We start from the raw sequence: 19,279 nt of genomic DNA, 5'->3' as shown, positions 1-19,279 counted from the left end.
TTAACCGACTAGCTTGGGTTAAAAAAGATCCGAGAAGGAGCATTTTGCCAGAAAAGAAAGCAAAGCAGTGCTGAGTTTTGAAGAACGCCACACTGCGAGTGTCAGCAGAGCTGGGGTGCAGCAGGCTGGTCCCCCCCAGCCCCCAGGGCTGCCCCTGGCACCCTGCAGCCTCCCTGGCCTTCCCCCAGCCCCCGTCTTCATACGTTGTTCCGCCTGGGAATTGCATTTCCCAGCCTGTCCTGCTAATTTTTATCTCCAGTTGTATCCAACTGTTGAGGCAGAGGCAGACAAAGCCCAGCTTAGCCCAGGCTGCTTCTTTCTCCCTGCTGCTCTCAGCTCAAACATTCCCTATGGAATTACTCGTCTGCCCTGGGTCCCTAGGGAGCTCCCCATGTGCAGGCAGATGCCCTCCTGTGCTGTTGCTTGTTGCAGGTATTGCAAGAGGGAGTTGTCTTGAGGGGCTTGCCTTACTTCCCTCATTTCCCACTCTGCTGCGGAGTCCTGTGCAATCCAGGACTTTTCTGAAGTGCAAATCCCAGCTGCTTTTCCCTTTTTCAGTTTGCATGACAGCCCTTTTCCCATGCGATGCCTCCTCCCTTCCTCTCCATTTCTGCAGCAAAGGAGTGAAAAGGTGGATTTAGCTTCCAGCCATGGGTTATCTGATGATAGTGGACGGTGCCTTTAGGAGAGTCAGATAAAACCTCCTCCATTCAGTTCTGAGACAGATTGTCAGCTTCTTGCTGCCATGTTTGCAAAATAGGAAAAAAAATAAAAAAAGGAAAAGAAAACAACAAAAAAAACATGTTAACCAAAATGTGTGTTGTGTTTCCTTGCAGGGAATCTGACTAAGCATATGAAGTCAAAGGCCCACAGCAAAAAATGTCAGGAGATGGGTGTGTTGGTATCTTCACTGGTGGATCTGGAAGCCGAGGAAGGTAAAGTTCAACGTTCTGCACCCCCTTGTTGCTCGTGCCGTGCAGTGCACGCAGTGGCTCTGTCGGCCTCGCACTCCTGCCAGCCTGGACAGGGGTATCTCACGTGAGTCTGTGCCTCTTTGCTGCCACAAGTGTCCTCTTTTGGGGCAAGTACTCAGTTCAATAATTTCTGCCCTGGTTTCTGCGGCTGAATTTCACTGAAATCATCCCAAGAAGCAGATCTCTTCCTGCGAGGCTGGGCAGGAGCTCCCTAGGGAAGGAGGCAACCATGAAATCTTCGGCATCTTGTCTCGGTTGTAGGTGTTGAGGGGAAGATGAGAAAGATCTCCAAACGAGGAGCTGAAGGAACCTGGGGAAGTCTAATGTATGCTTACTGTTTGAGCTAGAAAAAGATATTTTACCCAATTATTGGAGCCTGCAGTCTGACAGCTGCACAGGGTTAGGTTATGAGTCTCTTGGGAACAGTTAGATGTTTTTATGATGTTTATTGTGTTTCTTTTAGCAAGGTCCTGGGTATTCTGGGCTGGAGCCTCAGTGGGGGGCTGACTGGGAAGAAGCCTTATGGGCAGCAGATCTCAAGTTATCGTGAAATTTGGGCTCATTTGCATTCGTGTTCAGGAGGTCATTTGCATCTGTAGAAAACATTTTACCTACCACCTCTAGAGGGAAGAGAGGCTATAAGAGGAGAGGTCTGTCTCTGTCCAAGTATGTTTATTCCTGGATAAAATACTTAGTGCCACAGAGCACTGCAGTGTTCTCTGTTTGCGGCGTCCTATGGTCTGGGCATGACACTGTTGACCCATCCTGGCCACCGCCCCAGAAAACCCTGTATGAAAGCAGCTCTTGTGGCTGCATTTGGTGGCGTTCCTTCCCATTTCCCGTTCCGCTCCTCAGTCTCACCCCAAAAATTTTGATTCCCCAGGTTTCATTTTGCCACAGCCCACAAGGGTTTGTTGATGATGGGTTAACATGAACTTCGTGAAACACATGGCACCGCAGTTATTTTTATAAAGAGAGCATCAGCTGCGCGAGTTCTGGAGATGTCACTGTGAGCCAGGGAATGTTAGCTCGGCGGGAACAACGAACAGCACTTACCACCCTGGTCTCCTGCAGAGCTCAAGTCCGTGAGGGGTTTATTGGGAAAAGGGCAGGGACCGTTCCCCAAAGGCCACCCTGGTTTGAAGGTAAAGAGGTGCGGATATGGGCTCTTCTGCAGCAGTTGTGGGATAAATGTGGCTTGGAGGGCTGGTAGGATGACCTTGACCTTACCAGGGCAAGTAGAGCCCAATGGCACTTCCAATGCCATTATACATAACCCCTACCCACTTCCCCAGTGCCTTTCCTTAGATGTCTCTTACATTCCTAAAACCATCTCAGTTCACAGAGGCGCTGACCTGTTCCCACTTGGACCCGGGGGCTGATATGATAACTCGGATCATCAGATATCCATATTAGAGAAACTTTTGCGTGGCAGAGACTTCGGACAGAAAAGATCTCAGCCTGTGTGTCACCACGTGTGTCCACCACATATGGACACGTGTCCATGTACACCTGCTGATGCAATGCGCTTTGCAGCAGCTTGGGAGAGGGACGGACTGCGGCTGTCCAAGGCCACACCAAGCAGCTCAAAGCTGCCTTTTGATCAGGCAGGGACATTGTGTATTCGGCAGCGGCATTGCCAAAGGTTTGCCGTGCAGGGAGGAGGGCACGGAGAAGCAAATCCAGCCAAGGATTCCGCAGCAGCCGCCGCAGGGAACAGGCTCCGTGTCCCATTGCGGGGCACTGCGCGAGCCCACGAGCTCCCGTGGAATAAGGGATTAGCCAGGGCCCTCGGAAAACCTCCCTGCTGCTAACGCTACCTGGAGGGGATTCTGTTGTGGATCAAAGCTAGATACGGGAAGAGGAAAGGAGATACTGAAACGCAGGCTGCATGACGCTGAAAAGAATAACTGTTATCTTAAACCTTGCCATTACAGTCAATTACCGTTAATGAATCACATTAATTGAGTGTCACTTTTGAAAACCTGCATATCTGAAATCCTATTTCTGCTGGCGTAATTGCAGGCTGCCGAGACCGGAGCGGCACGGGCGCGCTGCACGAGTCCAGGGAATGCTCCCGTTAATTATTCAGTGCAGTCATTCATTCCCGGGCCCGGGCAGGGTTAAGAGCAGTGCATTGTGAGCAGCATATTGTGCGAGCTGCCTGAAAGCCCTTCAAGGCTGTAAGCTGACAGGGGCATTCTGCGCAGCGCAGCGGAGGGCAGGTGAGGAGAGCGAGCTTGGGCTCAGCCTTTGGGCTCAGCCTTTGGGCTCACTTAAAGAATAGTCCTAAAACAAAAGCCCCATCAAATTTTTGAGCCCTGGATCAGCTGGGTGGCACTGTCGGCTGGGAGACCTTTCATTAAATCACCAGTCCCTGACTAATTGTGAACAGACACGTGGGTCTTGGACACCTGCAAGGAGAGGACCTACCTCCGCTCCGGAGGGGCAGGATCCCATTAGCTTTCGGGAAGGAATCCTCTCTTCTTGTTGCTGTTGGCCGCACAGCTGCTCGCTGGAATGTGTTTGGCTGTCTGCACTCTGTTGCATTATGCAAGCAAGCCGTGTAATTTTAGAATTACAAAAAAATATACAGTCCCCGTTTCCTCCCATTGATGAAGACCATTTGTGTTTGTGTAATGGGGACAGTCTGCCAGGAAGGAATGCAGAAAGGTGAAAATAGGAAAGCGTGGTGGCAGAGTAGCATTTCCTTCCTTTCTATCTATCTTCTGTTTTACCCGGTGAGAGATAACACTGGACTTTTGCTGAATTTTCAGATATTTTGCTCTGTGAGTAAGGAGGCCTATTGCTCATAAATGCCAAGTAAATACTAAGCAAAGCAGCCAAGAATAAGCTTAGAAAATCATTTGTAGTGTGACTTCTGTACTGTAGTGTTTGGAGATATGTGGATGGATGGGAAAAGAAGGTAGAAATACCTGAAAGGGGCAGGAAAAATCAGCGCTTGCAGCTGCATTGCACTTTCCCTGCCCTCACAGTAGCAGATTGGAAAGGACATTCCCTGTGGGATCAGAGACGGCATCCTCTCTGGAGCGGGAATTGCAGGAAAAGGATCAGATTGATCAGATCCATCCATTTGAACTGAGAAATGACCATGTGAGACAAACTACTGCAGAAGGTTTTGAGCTTTCCTTCAGGGGCCTGAGGCAAAGCGGGAGGGAAGAAGAGTTCCTGAAAGACTCAGGATTATTTTAAGCTGGTGCTCTGTTTCTTGGGATTGGCTTGTGTTTATCTTTAAGGTGCAAGTAGAAGGGACTGTTTCTTTGAAGGAAATTTGAACATAGTTCTTCACTCTTGCATGGCTTTTCAGTTTGGTGGAATAGCATTGGAGTAAAATGAGGGTACTGAAATGGATCATGCTGTTGACCAGGCATGGTTTCCCTCATTCCTTGCTCTCTTCCTTCCTCCTTTTCTTCCTCCCTTTCTCTCTTCTCCTTATTTGCCCTCTCTCTCTCACTTTTAGCTCAGCAAAATGTATTTCAGTTGCAAAAAGCCAGGACTCGTGGTTCAGGTCTGGGCTTTCTTTCTGTCTACCAGGACCAGGCTAGGAGGCCAAAGCAAACTGCATCTGGGCTGTCCCCGGGCTCCCGGAGCTATTTTCCTATGTGGCAACCCCGGACACGTCCCTGTGTGGAGCTGGCCTCGCGTTTCCGTTGCTGTGTGCTTCTGACCCTGCCAGTGCCCGGCTGCTGTGTGATCAGAACCAGACCACACAGTGCCAGGCTCTGGGGCCCAGGGTGAAGCAGAGGCTGGGGCTGAGGCCACGGCTGTCTGTCTGTCCCCATGCCCAAAGATGTCAAAACCCCAAACCAGGGATGGTGACTCGGTTCCCAGGTCTGGTAGCGAAAATCATTCCCATTCTAGGCGAGAAATATGCAGAGCTGGTCCCGTAGCTGGGAAAGCCAGTCATTTGGAATAATATTTGTTCTGAACTCGGTTCCTTTGGGACTTTGCAAATAGCCCGTCGCTGGGTTCTGGGTCCAGCAAACACCATCATTACACAGTAATTTCACAACACAAGCCAGCCTCTTGGTAGAAGGCTGCTGGCTTCAGCGAGACACCGTGTGATTCCTGCGGTAGGTCCAGTCTTGCCTCACTGACCAGCTAGCAGATATTTTCTAAACAGGGGTAGCAGACGAGATGCATTTCAGTCTGACTCTTGGATGAATAATCATCCGTGCTTAAAATACACGTCTTGTTTCACTGGTATTATCTGAGCTGCCAAATACTTCATGAACATTTAATAGCAAGGCCCCATTATTCAAAGTAAACGGAATTAGGCTTTTTATACATAGATCATGGTGACTTCTCACTGTGTGGCCGAGTCTTGCTCTGAAGAAAACATGCTGCTGCAGGCAGGTGTGGTCCAGCCTCGGCTTTAGCTCCGTTTCGTTTCCCCTCTGGCTTGTCCTGCTGATGGATGGCAGCCCTAAATGGAAAACTGCTTCAGTGAGTGCTCCGTTCACCGTGTGAGAAAGTGTCCTAGGCTGAACTGACAAGGAAAGAGGCCAGCAGTGCTGCAGTTAGTTATGGTGCTTCGTGCAGGTGTTGAACCCCCATCCCGCGCTCCCTCTCCAAAGCCAAAGAGCAGGCACATTGCAGAACCACTGCATGCGTCGTCTTGGTGCTTGGCACAAATAGATTTTGAGAAATTAGTGTTTTCTTAGCCCCTCCTCAACAGTGGGAACTTGAAGGAAACCCTCCTGACACTGCAGTTCTGCTGAGCTACAGTGACCTCCAGTGGCAGTTCCCCATGGACCTCTTCAGCCAGAGCTTGCGTTCCTGCCCGTTCCACTGCACATTTGGCACAGGAAGATGCTGATTTTCTGGTTTGGTGGTTAGGCAGTGTGGAACTGCTTGGGAACTTGGTCTTGATCTCAGAAAGCGTCTGCTGATTCTTAAAGTAGGAGAGAGATCTGTATTTCTACATGCAGATTGTGTTTATTTCACATCCTTTAGAATTCTCATCCTGTTTGTTCCACAAGAATGCAAGCCACCTGTACAATCCTGTTAACAGTGATTTATGACAAAAGCATCACTATGTGAGGCCTTCCACAGATGCACAGCAGAACTGTCCTCAGAATAGCTAGGATTGTTCACAAGGTAGGATGGGGAAAATCCACCTAGGTACTTTCAGCCTTATTGCCTGTTTTTCGTTAGCAGTCCTGTGTTGCTGCGTTCAAACGTCATGTCATCTAGGTGTGCTCAACACGTGGAGAACGGGAGTAGTCAGTAGTTCCCCCAGCAAGCTTCCTGTATGTCCACAGATACAGATGTGTGATAGACACCTTTGCAATGAATAGTCATAAAAAGGCACTTCAAAGGATGATAGTGCTGCTGTTCTGGTAATCCAGCAAGAAAGCTTTGTTTATTTATTTATTATTTATTTATTCACAGAGAAATGAGTATGTCAACAGAGCAGTGGCTGGGATCGAGATTAGGTTGGAATATTTCGTCCCAGTGGTAGGACTCACTCTGGTCAAGACCAATAAGAACTGGAATCATCAGGAGCAGCATTCTAACAGAGGTTGGGCTTGCAGGATTCACAGCAGGAGGTGGTGGGGTCTGGGTAGTGGCTGTGCCCTCTTGCTCCTTGTCCACTTTGTCTTTTTAGCAGTTGTGATTTAGCACAAAATTAGTCTGTGTGTTTCACTCACCCTGTTTTCTGTTTCCTCCTTCCTTCAGGAACAAGTGAAGACCTATTCCAGGACTCTGAGGGGCGGGAGGGATCTGAGCCAATTGAGGAACACCAGTTTTCAGACCTAGAGGAATCTGACGACGATGATGACAACGAAGATGATGAGGATGAGGAGGAAGAGGAGAGCCAAGATGAGCCACCTTTAAAGTTGCCAGAAGTCACACATACCGCCCTCCCCATGCAGTCTTCAGTTGGCTCTCTGTCTTCTCAAGAGGAAGGCACTGAAGCAGCGTTGTCCTCAGCTCAAGAAACTGTTTCCAGTAGCCAACAAGCAGGTGAAGGCCACCAGGCCTCCTCCTCAGGGCTTGAAACAAAGTGGTCAGCAGACAGCAGTGACATTGCTGTGTGCCATAGCTTCTTGGCACTCCGCAGACCCGCTTTGACCTCCACGGAACACTTGGCTTCTGCTGAAAGGGAGTCTGTCACAAGGCCACAGATGTCCTTAGCTATGGACTTGTCAACCTCAAAAGACACCTCCCCAAGAAAAAGGTGGTCTCCGAGCCAAGACTCTGGCAGAGCTGGTGGCAGCAGTAGACCAATGCTATCCAGAAAGCACCTGTTAACCAAAAACGAAACTTCGCCGAAACGATTTTCACCAACTGGAGAACTGTCTTCTCTAAGGTGCCTGTCTCCAGGGAGAGGGCTATCTCCTTGCCAGCATGTCTCTCCCAGGAGGGAGGCATCTCCACTGAGATGTGTGTCACCAAGACTTGAGCTGTCGCCCAGCAGGCATCTTTCCCCAAGAAGAGAGTTGTCCCCAGTCACCTATCTTCCACCAGAAGGAGAAGCCTCCCCAGTGAGGCACTCATCTCCAAGCAAAGAGATGTCATCAGTCAGATATGTATCTCTGAAGAAAATGTTGTCTCCGGGCCGTTCAGAGTCACCTAGGTATCCATCCCCTGGGAAAGAGGACTTGCCTGGTACTAGCAAATCAGCAGCAGAGGACAAAGTTCAAAGCTCATATAAAGCCCAGCATGGAATATTATCTTCAATGCCTCTACCTCATAGGTTCTTTGGCAAAAACATACAGCTCTATGAGTCCAAGCTGGTAAGTTCCAGCCCCTTTTGCCCTCTAGTTGTGGTGGTACCTTCTCTGTTTTTTTTAATGAATGTTGCAATGCAAAAGCTATTATAGGGATTTGTGATGGACATCCCAGTTGACCCAGAGGAAAGTGACGGCAAACAGCAAGAGGTTTTTACACTTGCTGTCCTTGCCCATCTCAGCTGAGGAGAAGTAAAGTTGTCCCTTTCCTCAGGGATTATTTACTCTCCCTGACCAAATCAGTTCTCACTCTTCCTGCTGAGACAAGCAGTAAGGATAATCTCTTAATAATAACTGTAGGTGTGCTAAAGAAACCTTTTTCCTGCAAATTTCTGACTCATTTCTCAGAGTTCCCAAGCTGGTAGGGACTTCTGACTACATTCAGTGATCACTGACCTGAGCCAGATAGGAACTAGTCAAGAGGAAAGGTCTTGTACCCTATTGCTGACTCCTGGGCTGCCTAATAGGTGCAGCCAAGTTTGTTAGATTAACTGCTGAGAAATGTTTGTTTGGACATCTCTGATTTCATCTCACTTCTGTCTTCAGCATGGAGAGGTGTTTCCCACTGGGTCCAGAAAATTATTTAATCTGTCTGCTGGACATATCAAATCCTGTGGGTAAAGGAAAATTTCATGTTCTTCTCAGCTAAAGGCAAATTAGACATCGAGTTTTATGGAATGTTAAGAGATGTCCCACTTCCATTTCTACTGACCGACCCTTCTGTAACATCCGCCGATGTCATTCAGAAATAACAACCTGCAGTTCAGGTGCTGGAGTTGCTCTGCCGTGAAACCGGTTCGAGGAGAGACTCGAGCCATCAGGGACTGCATGGGCACAGAGGTGCCTTTATGCAGCCTCTGGCAGATGCTGAGCCAGGGCTTTCCCAGGAAAACCAGGCTGCCCAGTGTGCATTTGTTCTGTGACTGTGGGGATGCTCTTCCTTTTGGTGCTGCCCTGCTTCTGCTTTGCAGTACACGTGGTGGTCTTACCTTTTCAAAACCATCAGTTATCCTCGGTCAACACTCTTGCCTGCTTTAGTGCCATCTCCCTTTCCCGTGGATTAATTGCCTTTGGTAAGTCTTGGGGCTGTGGGAAGTATAAAACCATGTTGTTACTTCTGATCCTTTAGCTCCAAGACATAGCTCCCTGGTCACATCTGGTGCCCTGTACATTATTTGGACACTGACGTGGTCCTGCTGCAGTATAAGGTCTTCTGCTAGGTCTGTGCATCAGACCTCACTCTCACCGTCTCTCTTCCCACCAGCTCCTGCAGTAGGTTGTCTCTCGCCTTGTTGTCTGTTGTGCAGTTGAGATGATCTGTACGTGTTTTCCTGGCATCCTTGTGGTGACTTTTTTATGAGTTTGTGTGGATGAGTGAGATGTAGCACTGGTTTGAGCTTGCAGATGCTCCCCAATTAAACACCATCTCCAGTGGCTCTGCTGCTTTCTCTCTCTACATTTCTCTTTTGCTGCTTCCCTTTGCCACCTCTCCCTTGAGACTCAGCTGGTTGTCCACTGTCTCATAGAGAAACATGCTCCCAGTCGATCCTCAAATAGTATATAGTAAACCCCATCTTAAAGCAAATAGCATACAGCAAACCCCATCCTAATGGAAAGTTTCTTTCAGTTCCTGTTGCTTCCTCTTCTTGGAGTCCTGTTTAGAGGCTTAGATATATCCTCCTCACTAATGAATCCATTTCTGTTTAGCCACATATCTCTCCGTGATGCACAGTAGGAAACTATGTGATGCACCGAGAGAGAAAGAGGAAAAGGTAAAAAAGATTGGATCCTTAACCCTTGATTTCTCCAGAGCACACCCTGAGGGTGGTTGTGGGTGCTGCACCGATGAGCGTGCTTGGTGAAAGATTAATACTATCTCTCACTGGGACCACAGGCTCAGTTCAGAACACCTTTGCAATTAGCAGCCGTCATGCTGCCTTAAGGAAATACAGTAAAAATGAATAGTATTGTTCTAGGCTCTAAAGAATAACAATACACAGAAGGGGATCTGAAGTGGTTCTGATCACAGGAGATACTGGGTTCTGTGCAGGAGGTTCAGGGCAACTCTGATAATGAGCCAAGCCCAAATCAAAGCTCTGGATCTCGCTCCCAAGCAGATCTCGTGCCTATCTGCACCCAGAAGCCGAATCTCGTGGGGGATGTTCCTCCTTGATTAGATTAGAATGAGGTGCCAGTGAAGCCCATCAGCAGTTCCTCTGCTATAATGCACATTAATGGCCATGCTGTAGCTCACGCGCTGCCCTGACGTGGCTGTTTTCTGTCCCATGCAGAAGATAGAGCCCCGAAGCCCAACGCGCTCGCCGGGAGTCCCGCAGCCCGCCCGCCCCCGGCCTTGGCAGGCACCCCACGAAACCCACGTCCACGCTGCCGGCCGCGGCGAGGAGAACGTCTTCAGCCATCTCCCGCTGCATTCGCAGCAGCTAGCGAGGACCCCGTACCCGATGATTCCCATTGGGGGCATCCAGATGGTGCAGGCGAGGCCGAGCAGCCACCCCAGCCTGGTGCCCAGCTCCGTCGTGTCCCTGCAAGCCGCACATTCGGCACCCGGCGGCGGCAGCGCCGCGGAGCTGGGCCAGACGTGCGGCAGGGATGAGGAAGCGCCGGCCCCGCGGGGGTCTTCACCGGCGTCCACCTCCCCGCTGGCGAAGGTCTCCAAGTGCATGTCGTCCCCGGAGCGCGCGGGCGGCGCTTCCTCGGAGGAGCCAGCGAGGACTAGCGAGCTTCAGCGAGAGACGGACGAGGAGGAATACAGGGTAAAAGCGCCGGCCGAGCCCGGCCGCGCGCGGCGGGCTGCCCCGGGGAGCCCCGGCGCGGAGCACGAGCCCTCTGGGGAGGAAGAGGCCGCGAGGAGATCGGCGCGGCGGCGACAGCAGCAGCAGCAGCAGCGCGGCGGCCCCGAGGGGCCGTGGCCGGCGCCGGGCCGCAGCGGCAGCGCGGGCCGCCCCGCGGAGCCCGGCCCGGGCCGCCCGCCCGGCCCCGGCCCCGGCCCTGTCCGGAGGAGAAGCCTCTCCGGAGAGCCGCGTCCGCAGGCAGCGGCCGGCGGGCAGGGCGGCCCGCACGGCGGGCGCGCGGCCTTAGGCCAAACTCCAACGCAGGTGGATGAGAGAATGGGAAGTGCTTGAGCCTCCACCACCCGTTCCACCTTTAGGCTTCCTGTGTAAAATCAGCAGACATTTCCAACACTATTTCCTTTAGTATAATCATCGCTATAAAGAAGCACTCTAGTGAATGACCAAACCCACGGAGGATTCCTGGTTTTCTTTGTCCCGGTCTGGTATTATCTCCACATGTATGCAGTTACTTGTGCCTTTTTCTATACCTTTTGTTGCTTGAAATGTACAAAAATGTTTGAGGCTGTGAATATTTTTTTAGAGTTTTTTGGAAAGGGGGTTTGTTAGACCTTGTCTTTTTTTCGCCATTTAGGTGTGTGTTATTATGGGCCTGAGAGATGCGGAAAGGAAAGGGTAAAGCATTTTAAGAGGAAGAAGATGCACTGAAAACAAAAACAGAAAAAAAAAAACTTTTTTTTTTATATTGATTAAATGATTAAAAAGAAAAAAGAAACCAAACCCTTGCTCCTGTGTACAGAAGTTTATGATTCATATTTATTACATGCTTTATTTAATTCTCGCAAAGTGCTTGGTTTTTTTTTCTCGCATCCCTCTGATTGCCTGTCCTTGTGCTTTAAACAATTGAGACTGCTTTCCATTTGAAAGAACAGAAAGCAAACCAGAGCCGTGTTTACCCTGAATTTGTGAATGAAACTAGCACTTCCTTTAGGAGGGGAGGTTTGTTCGCCCGCCAGAGACACTGCAACCGAGCAAGCAGATCTCCAGCATCCCTCCTACCTGCAGAACCCATCGCAGCACTTTTTTTTTTTTAATATTAAAAAGAAAAAAAAAAAAAAAAAAAGCAAAGGGGACAAAGACGGTTCTTCTTCAAAGCTTTGCCTGCGAGAACGTGGGAGCGTTTCGAATGTAGCCGGGGCTGGGAGCGGCGCCTCGCTGGCAGAGCCGCCCTGGCGCTTGCTTTCAGCCCGGGCGCACGGCGTGCCGCGCAGCGCCCTGTCAAGTCATGCCTGTGCCTGCGAGCCCCTGTTTTCTGGGGTTCAGAAGCCCTCTGCAAACACCCTCCCTTGGTGCAAATAGACCCCCCCTCCCCCAGCCTTTCAACCTCTTTTTTTTTATCTCCATGTTCTTTCTTTCCTTCAGTTTTGGACAAGCTGCCCCCAGCGCATCCCCGCGTTGCTTTGGGTGAGCGATGCGCGCCTGCAGCTCTGTAACGCGCGAGGGACTCCGTGTCTTTATTTTATTCTTATTTATTTATTTAAAATGCAATGTTGCAAACATAGTCCTTATTGTGCAGAAGGGCCTTTTTTTTCTCTTTTTTTTTTTTTTTTTTGATGTTTTGGGGTGAAAAAGTTACACTGCTGTGTGGTTAGTGTTTGAAATCGGCTTGTCGTGCATGCACAGTAACTTTTTCCAGAGCAAATTTTTTAGGTATGACCATCCTTAAGCGGAGCAATGGCCTCTACTGCCAATAGATACGATACCAAATACAGAGAGACTCAATGGAGCCATTCTTCTCTGTCGCATTAACACACTTTTTAAAATACAGATGTTCAGTACGTGTTTGCCCTACTAGACAGCAGGCTCTTTACTACTTCAGAGGGTTTTCTGGTCTATAGAATCTGTACAAATACTTTTTTATTTTAACAAAAAAAAAGAAAAAAAAATAAATATTTAACCAGTGGACCAGTTCTTTCTTCTTTCAGAGCTGTTCCAGTTTATCGGGTACGTAATAAACTTTTTTAAAAAAGTAAAAAATAAAAAAATAAATCAGATAAAACCCTGAATGAGAACATATTTCCTTGACAGACTTGATGAGCTATGAACTGTTCCCGTTTCACGGGCAAATAATATAGATTTTTTAATAATCTTCTGTGATTTTTTTCTTTTGTTGTTCATTTCTTGTAAAGGGAATTAAGTGCAAAAGAAGATATCGTGGAAATAACATTAAGGTTGTGACACTGACCAAAATAATATCCAGAACCATTTGCACCATAATTAGCACTTTTATCAGGTTCTCTCTTTTCCCGTTTCCCTCTGTTCTGGCCCCAAGCTGGCAAGCAGGTCCTGTCTTCAAACCCAGCCAGATGCCGTGGCAGGAGCAGGGTCTGCGAGTTCGATTCCATATCAAAGCTCCATTTGGTAAAATTCACAAGCGCTAGCTTAAATCCGACTCCTTTTCATAGGATTTAAGTCTATGCTTAAGTCTGGCAATGACTGCTCCGGGGAGCATCCCCACAAACCACCTGCCTCTCCAAACCTGGTGCCAGGTGTCAATTTGCTGCTTTCTGCCGCTTTTCTGCCCTTTGTCACACTCTTAACATTATTCCAAGGTAGCTTTTGTATTTAATTTACATATATATAAGCATATATATATATATGAAATATATATTATACATATATATATATATTTTATATATATATATATAGAACCTGTACATAAAGAAAAGTAATGCAGCAGTTGCGCAGTCAGCATCCTGCTTTTATTAGGTGCGTTTGACATTAGCTTTGGGCTAGATCAAATCTGCTCGACTCCCCTCCGTAACTCTGTTTCCCCCCCGATCTGGCGGCACTCGCAATGGTTGTGGGTTTTATTATTATTATTATTATTATTATTATTATTATTATTGCTGTTTGGGGATTTGTCGTCGTTCTTTTTCCTCCCGTTCCCAGCGCAGCGGCTGTTGGCGCGGCGGGGTTAAGCTCTGCCTGGGGCCCAATGGTGCTTCACGCTATTCCGGGGCAATACTCTGCCTATGGCCACGGCAGAGGGGATCACAGACACATAAGGGCTAATTTTATCCCACTGGCAGCTCGGAGCTCCCGAGGACGAGCATCCCCTCCCGCTGCCCCCGGGCGCCCTCCCATTCCCGCTGGGAACCGCAGCATCCCCTGGAGCCCAGCCCAGCCAGCGAAGCGAAGGGAAGGCACCGATTTCCCAGCTCCTGCCCCAAAATGCTGGCGGCTCTGTCCCTTTTATCATCCCCCAGGCTACTTTGGAGGAGTAAGCTCTTGGCGTGAGCCACTTACAAGCCACAGCTTCTATAATACCGCTCCGAGTGCCCGTTCCTGCTGGAAAACAGGGATGCTAAAGCCTGAGCTCCCTCATTCTGCATGGGTGCTGCAGGGGCAGGTGAATCTGGCACTTTACAGCGGCAGCTCGCAGTGTTGTTTTGCAACAGAGCACATAAAATGGGCAAAATTCAAACCCAAAGCCCAGTCCTCGCTTTGCGTTGGAGGTGCATCAAGGTCCTTGCTGCCAAACAGATGCTCAGGCCCCCAGAAGTCGTTTTGTGAGCGGGACTTGGCCCGCGCTGTTAAATCCGTGGAGCCTTCGCATTAAGGACCAAGCCTTGTACCCAGAGCTAACATGGCACTTAGGAGGATTTAAACTTAAACGTTTCAGGAGCCTCAGTGATTTATTCTGTACTTCGAGTTAAGCGTGAATTTAGCTGCTTTTTTTTTTTTTTTTTTTTTAAATTCGAGGTTATGGAGCTCAGCGCTTTGCAGGACTGAGCAGACCCCGGGAGGAGGAGGAGGAGGAGGAAGGGGGCAGCTGGCTCCCAAACCTGCCCAGTGCCTTGACGCAGATCTCCAGCAAGTCGAATGGCTCGCAGGCTCTTGGCTGGGTACCCCAGGCTTGCTCCAGGAAACCCTTGCAAACGGGCGATGGAGTGGCCGCGCCCGCAGCCAAGGGCTGGGCAGGGTTTGCTCCTCCGCTCCTCGGGGGGCCGTTCTGCAGCCTCCAAAGCCGAGCCTGGCTGTCCCGCGCACAGGAGCCGAGCGGCTGGCGGAGGCTGCGGGCGCGAGCACACCGCCTCGCCCCGCGTCTTCACGGTAACTCCCACCAAAAATGGTTTAAAAATCCACAAAATAGTTGCTTTTACCTTAAGACGTTTTGCACTTATCCCCTTTTATTCTTTTTTTTCCTTTTAAATCCACAGAACTAGCATCTGAAAAAGCAATATACTCGGTCACAAAGATCTCATTAAAATTACTCCAGTATTTTATACTGAATCCTAAACAGTTTGATCTAGCCCTTTTCTGGTGTTCTGGCAATAGTTTTCTTTTTTCTCTCCTTTTGCTAATTCAATTTCATCATGTGCTTTTCTTTTTTGTTTTTTTAATATATTCATCTATTGCACAGTATTTACGAATAAAAGCATATTGTAAATTATTTGCAAAAAAATAAAAAAAAATAAAAAAAATCAGTCCTGGTGGTATAAAACCAATCTGTTTTCATTTCTGAGATATGATGGCACTTACGATCACTTTAGTAAATGTAATGTAAAAATAATAATAATAATGTGTACGCAAATTTAATATACATGGTCTCATGTAAGATAAATATTTGCCTTTTTTTCTAAAAGGTGTATGTATTCTGTAAGTGGAATAGTCTGTAGAAAGTTTCTATATGTTCTTAAAATGGCAATACATTCCAAAAAAGGTACTGTAAATATGTACAGCATACAATGTAATTTGGTAGTTTTGCCTGTAATTTTATTTTAACTCCAGTTTCTACACTTGCATCTTGCAATGTCTGTATGGGTTATATCAGTGCAAAAAAAAAAAATGCAGGTAAAAAGCACAGTCTAATGTAAAAACAAAAACACAAAAAAAAAAAAAAACCCACAAAACACAAAAAAAACACAGAAAAAAAAAACAAAAAGGAGAAGAAAAAAATACTCAGTATTTGATGTTTGTGACCCTTATTGTAAATGACATCTGTACTGTGAATGAGAAGTTTTTACAAGTATAATATTGCCTTTACTACAGCTCAGTCTGTCTGCTCAGCCTGGGCATATTTTTAAAAAAACAGCATGTTGGAATAAATTTTACAGTCCCAACATATGATGACCCGCATGACTGGCAGTCTTTAATTTTTCAGTCGCTTATTTTTCCAGTGCAGACACGGCCCCTCCAAAAGCAGGGAGGAAAAGTGGCCCGAATGGGTGCAAAGGAGCGGCGGAGCCCCGCGGTGCCCCGGGCGCAGGGGTGCCCAGACCGCCCCGCCGCTGCATCTGCAGAGTCCTGGCATAACTCAGCGCACAGGTGTGCACCGGCTGCAGCCACAGCGTTCAAGCTGGGCGCGAGGCTCTGCAAGCTTTGGGGCGTTTCTGCTGCTTTTTGGTGCAATGGTTCCCAAGCCTGCTGTGCCTTGCCTGGTCCAGCTGCTGGCCTGAGCCCTGTCCCAGCGAACTCGTCCCCAGCCCGCTGCCTTTCCTGAGTGCCACCTTTTAAAATAATAATTACAAAGAATTAAAAGAATAAAAGCCCGTAATTGCCCCTGCTAGCTGTCCTTGCTGCCTCCAGCCCATCCTTTCCCGTCAGGGTCCAGCAGCCCCTCTGGGGCCCCTTCCCAGCCGCTCCTCTTTGCCCCTTTGTCCCGACGATCCTCATGCGACAAAGGGGACACTGCAAAACGGGTCAGGGAAGCGCAGTGGCCACCTGATTGCACGGAATCCCAGAATGGTTGAGGTTGGAAGGGAGCTCGAGAGATCATCTAGTGCAACCTCATTTCTCCGTGTGAGCGCGCAGCTGCGGCCAGCAGAGCAGCTGCTCAGGGCTGGAAGCACCAGCGACGCTTAACGATGCCCAGTGTGGTAACACCGGCACCACAGGGCACTGGGGGCATGCAGGCGTGCAAGGACTCTGGGGTAACATGTGACAGGGCTCAAAGAAGACCGGATCCTTTATTGCTCTAATAACACCTTGTATTTCCCTTTATAGTAGTTGCAGGCGAGGATGCAACCATTGGCTGCATTGACTGCAGCCTGGGGATGGTGCCATTCCTTCCAGACACACGGCCAGTCCCGCCTGGCGTGTGCTTGAGCTGCTGAAGAGAGGAGGCATTTCTCTCTCTCTTTCTCTCTCTCTCTTTTTTCTTTTCTTTTTTTTTTTTTTTTTTTTCCTAACAAAAGAAAAAGGGAAAAAGAAAACGATTCACACCAATGCTTAAAACCAGAGACACCTTAAAGGCAGCCAGAGCTGTCTGGAGAATGCTGCAGCTAAACCCCAGTAATCTCCGAAACCTGGAACCAATTTGGTTTACACAAACCTAATCTCCAAAACCTGGAACCATTTTGGTTTACAGGAACCTCCAGAGTGGCTCTGATTAATCAGATGTCCCAAAAAACAGGTTTCCATAAAGTTTCTTTGTTTTCTAGACTCAGGGATGAGATGTTTCCTCTCCTGCGAGGCCAAATATATCATCAAAATATGAAGTATCCTTGGGCTGATCTTACAGCTTGGTTCTTGCTGGGAAAGGTGGTTACTGATGACCATGCAGAAGAAGGAAGAACATGAGAAGCCTTTGGAAGGAAGCTCCAAAACCTGTACCTTTTTCCAGGAGTCTAAAATTTCCCCAGTTCTTTTAAAATACTCAAGTCCTGCAGTGAAATGGTCTTTTCTTCTGCACTGTCCCGGTTTCAGTCTCCAAGCTGCTTGGACCTAAGAAGAGGCCTCCACTATCATCATCATCTCTGAAAGGACAGATGTGTCTATAGACTCAAGTTCTCGGCAAAGGTTAGGTTTGAGTGATGTGCTTCAGTGAGAACGGCCTGTGACCTGTGTGTCCTTCTGTTCTGGAGAGCTAAGGTAAAACAACGCTCAAGTTTAATTCCTTCAGGAAAGCCTGGCTCAGGGTCAGCCTTAGGAGCTTGCAAGTATGTGACTGGGGAGCCTAGCGGGGGGTCTTCCTAGCCAGGACTACCCTGGGAAATCTGTGCCCTTTGCTCCAGGATGCTGTGCTCAACTCTAGGCCAGACTAACGCGGGGATTTGAGCTGCGCCCCGTTCAAAGGTATGGTTCAATTATCACGACCGGGAAAAGCTGTGGGCAGCTCTGGACCTCCTGCGGGCAGCTCTGGCGGTTGGGCGGCTGTGGATGTGTGAACGCAGCCTGGGCTTGCACGTGGGACCTCCTGCAGCCCCCGCTCCACCACCACCCCGGGTCGGGAGAAGGATGCAGGCGGGGTGGAGAGGATGGAAAAACAAACGACTGCATGAACTGGAGCCTGGCTGCAGAGACCAGCCCCAGGGACAGCTCATCACAGGAGTGTGCCTGGGACAGAGCAGGGGACAAGCAGCTGCGAGTGGCTGGGGACGGGGGGCAGCCCCTCGGGGTGAGCCCCGCATCCTCCCCTCTGCGCCAGATGGTCCGGGCCCGGAGCAGCGTTTCCCCCCGGGAGGAGGGGATTTGGATGGGAAAGGCACTGGGGCCCTGCTCGTTGTTATGGCAACGGGAGGAGGCTGCAGGGAATGGTGATGGAGAAGGGCTCAGCCACGCAGGGACCTAAAGCCACGTGGATTTGCAATTTGGAATCATGGTAAGCACACTTAGCTAGATCTTCAGTCCTATACACATGAGCCCTGGGCAGGTCCCAGGTACATCTGCACCATTGCTAGTCCTTTGTTATTTAGTCTTACAATGTATCCTATATGGAGCCTTATATATATCCATTCTATACGGAGCACTCATATCTTTGAGGTGCACGTAGCAGGAGAGGTTTAGGTAGAGGCTGATTTTCTCTGGGGACAAATAGATAGACCAGAAACACTCTGGAGATCCTCATGTGTTATTTTCTATTCCTGCATAACTGTTTGTGAGGGTAGTTACCTGGTTTTTATAATATTCTCCCTTGACAGAATGGATTTATTGAGGTCCACGGTAAAACAGTGACGCATCACAGGGTGGATGATTTTGTGCTATCAAGAATCAAGGCATTTCATAGATAAGGGAACAGTATAATCTGTCTGTCTGTCAAGCCAGACTTAAATCTTTGATGTGCACCTTCTCTAGGCCTCTCAAGCCTCATTTTGACTGCCATTTAACAGACTCGGTCCCCATATCCTCATGCAATGAACATTTTCATGCAAACTGGCAGTCGAGTTTGCAAAATCCTGACGCTGCTTTAGAGAAACATCGTTGACGCTTCCTCATATTTGTCTTGTGCTCTTGGAGTATCCAGGGAGGTTCATTTTCCTACCAGGCTCTACCCAAAGAAGGTCTAGGAACGGCTTCTCTAGGAGCAAAGCCCACAATTCTTCAAGCCTCCCAGGGCACCAGGAACTGATGCTTTAAACTTCTCCTCTCACAATCCAACAACCACCATGAGACTCGCCGGCACACGAAGTAACGCTGCTGCTAACAGCAAACCTATCTGCCTGGTGCTTTTATATGTCTGACTGGAGACCTAATAAGCACGGAATTGGTGTGTGATTTAATGAGGAGAGCTTCAAAGGTGTTGTTTCCACACCTAATTCACTCATCTGGACTAATAACCTAAATGGGTGGCATTTTTTATTTCCTCCCAGCAATTTACTATTTACCCAGTTGTTTTACAGCTTGTAATTTAATAAGTGCAATAAGGCAGAGGTAGTGCTTCAGGAAGGAGGGCAAGCGGAGAGAGCCCGCGGTCGCTCCTATAAACTGCTCTGGTGGCCGCTGCAGGTCCCAT

At 48.8% G+C, this 19,279-nt stretch overlaps 1 protein-coding gene and 1 long non-coding RNA gene across 2 annotated transcripts in view; both read left to right on the top strand.

Annotated features, from left to right (window-relative positions):
- Positions 1 to 12,983, top strand: part of HIVEP3 (human immunodeficiency virus type I enhancer binding protein 3) — a 49,277-nt gene extending 36,294 nt beyond the window's left edge. The window contains exons 4-7 of the mRNA XM_026043459.1: positions 837 to 935; positions 6,678 to 7,738; positions 10,024 to 10,661; positions 12,875 to 12,983. Coding sequence (XP_025899244.1) covers positions 837 to 935; positions 6,678 to 7,738; positions 10,024 to 10,661; positions 12,875 to 12,983 — 1,907 coding nt within the window. The remainder of the gene's footprint in view (positions 1 to 836; positions 936 to 6,677; positions 7,739 to 10,023; positions 10,662 to 12,874) is intronic.
- Positions 12,984 to 17,076: 4,093 nt separating this feature from the next.
- LOC112950906 lies at positions 17,077 to 19,052 on the top strand. Its single transcript, XR_003250086.1, has 2 exons — positions 17,077 to 17,418; positions 18,468 to 19,052. It is a non-coding gene; the product is annotated as an uncharacterized LOC112950906 (long non-coding RNA).
- The last annotated feature ends 227 nt before the right edge of the window (positions 19,053 to 19,279 follow it).

This window comes from Nothoprocta perdicaria, unplaced genomic scaffold (genome assembly GCF_003342845.1).
Source record: "Nothoprocta perdicaria isolate Ctin4 unplaced genomic scaffold, notPer1 scaffold_33, whole genome shotgun sequence".
Taxonomy (NCBI): Eukaryota; Metazoa; Chordata; class Aves; order Tinamiformes; family Tinamidae; genus Nothoprocta; species Nothoprocta perdicaria.
Note: the sequence above shows the minus strand (reverse complement) of the source record. Positions and strands in the feature narration are given on the sequence as shown.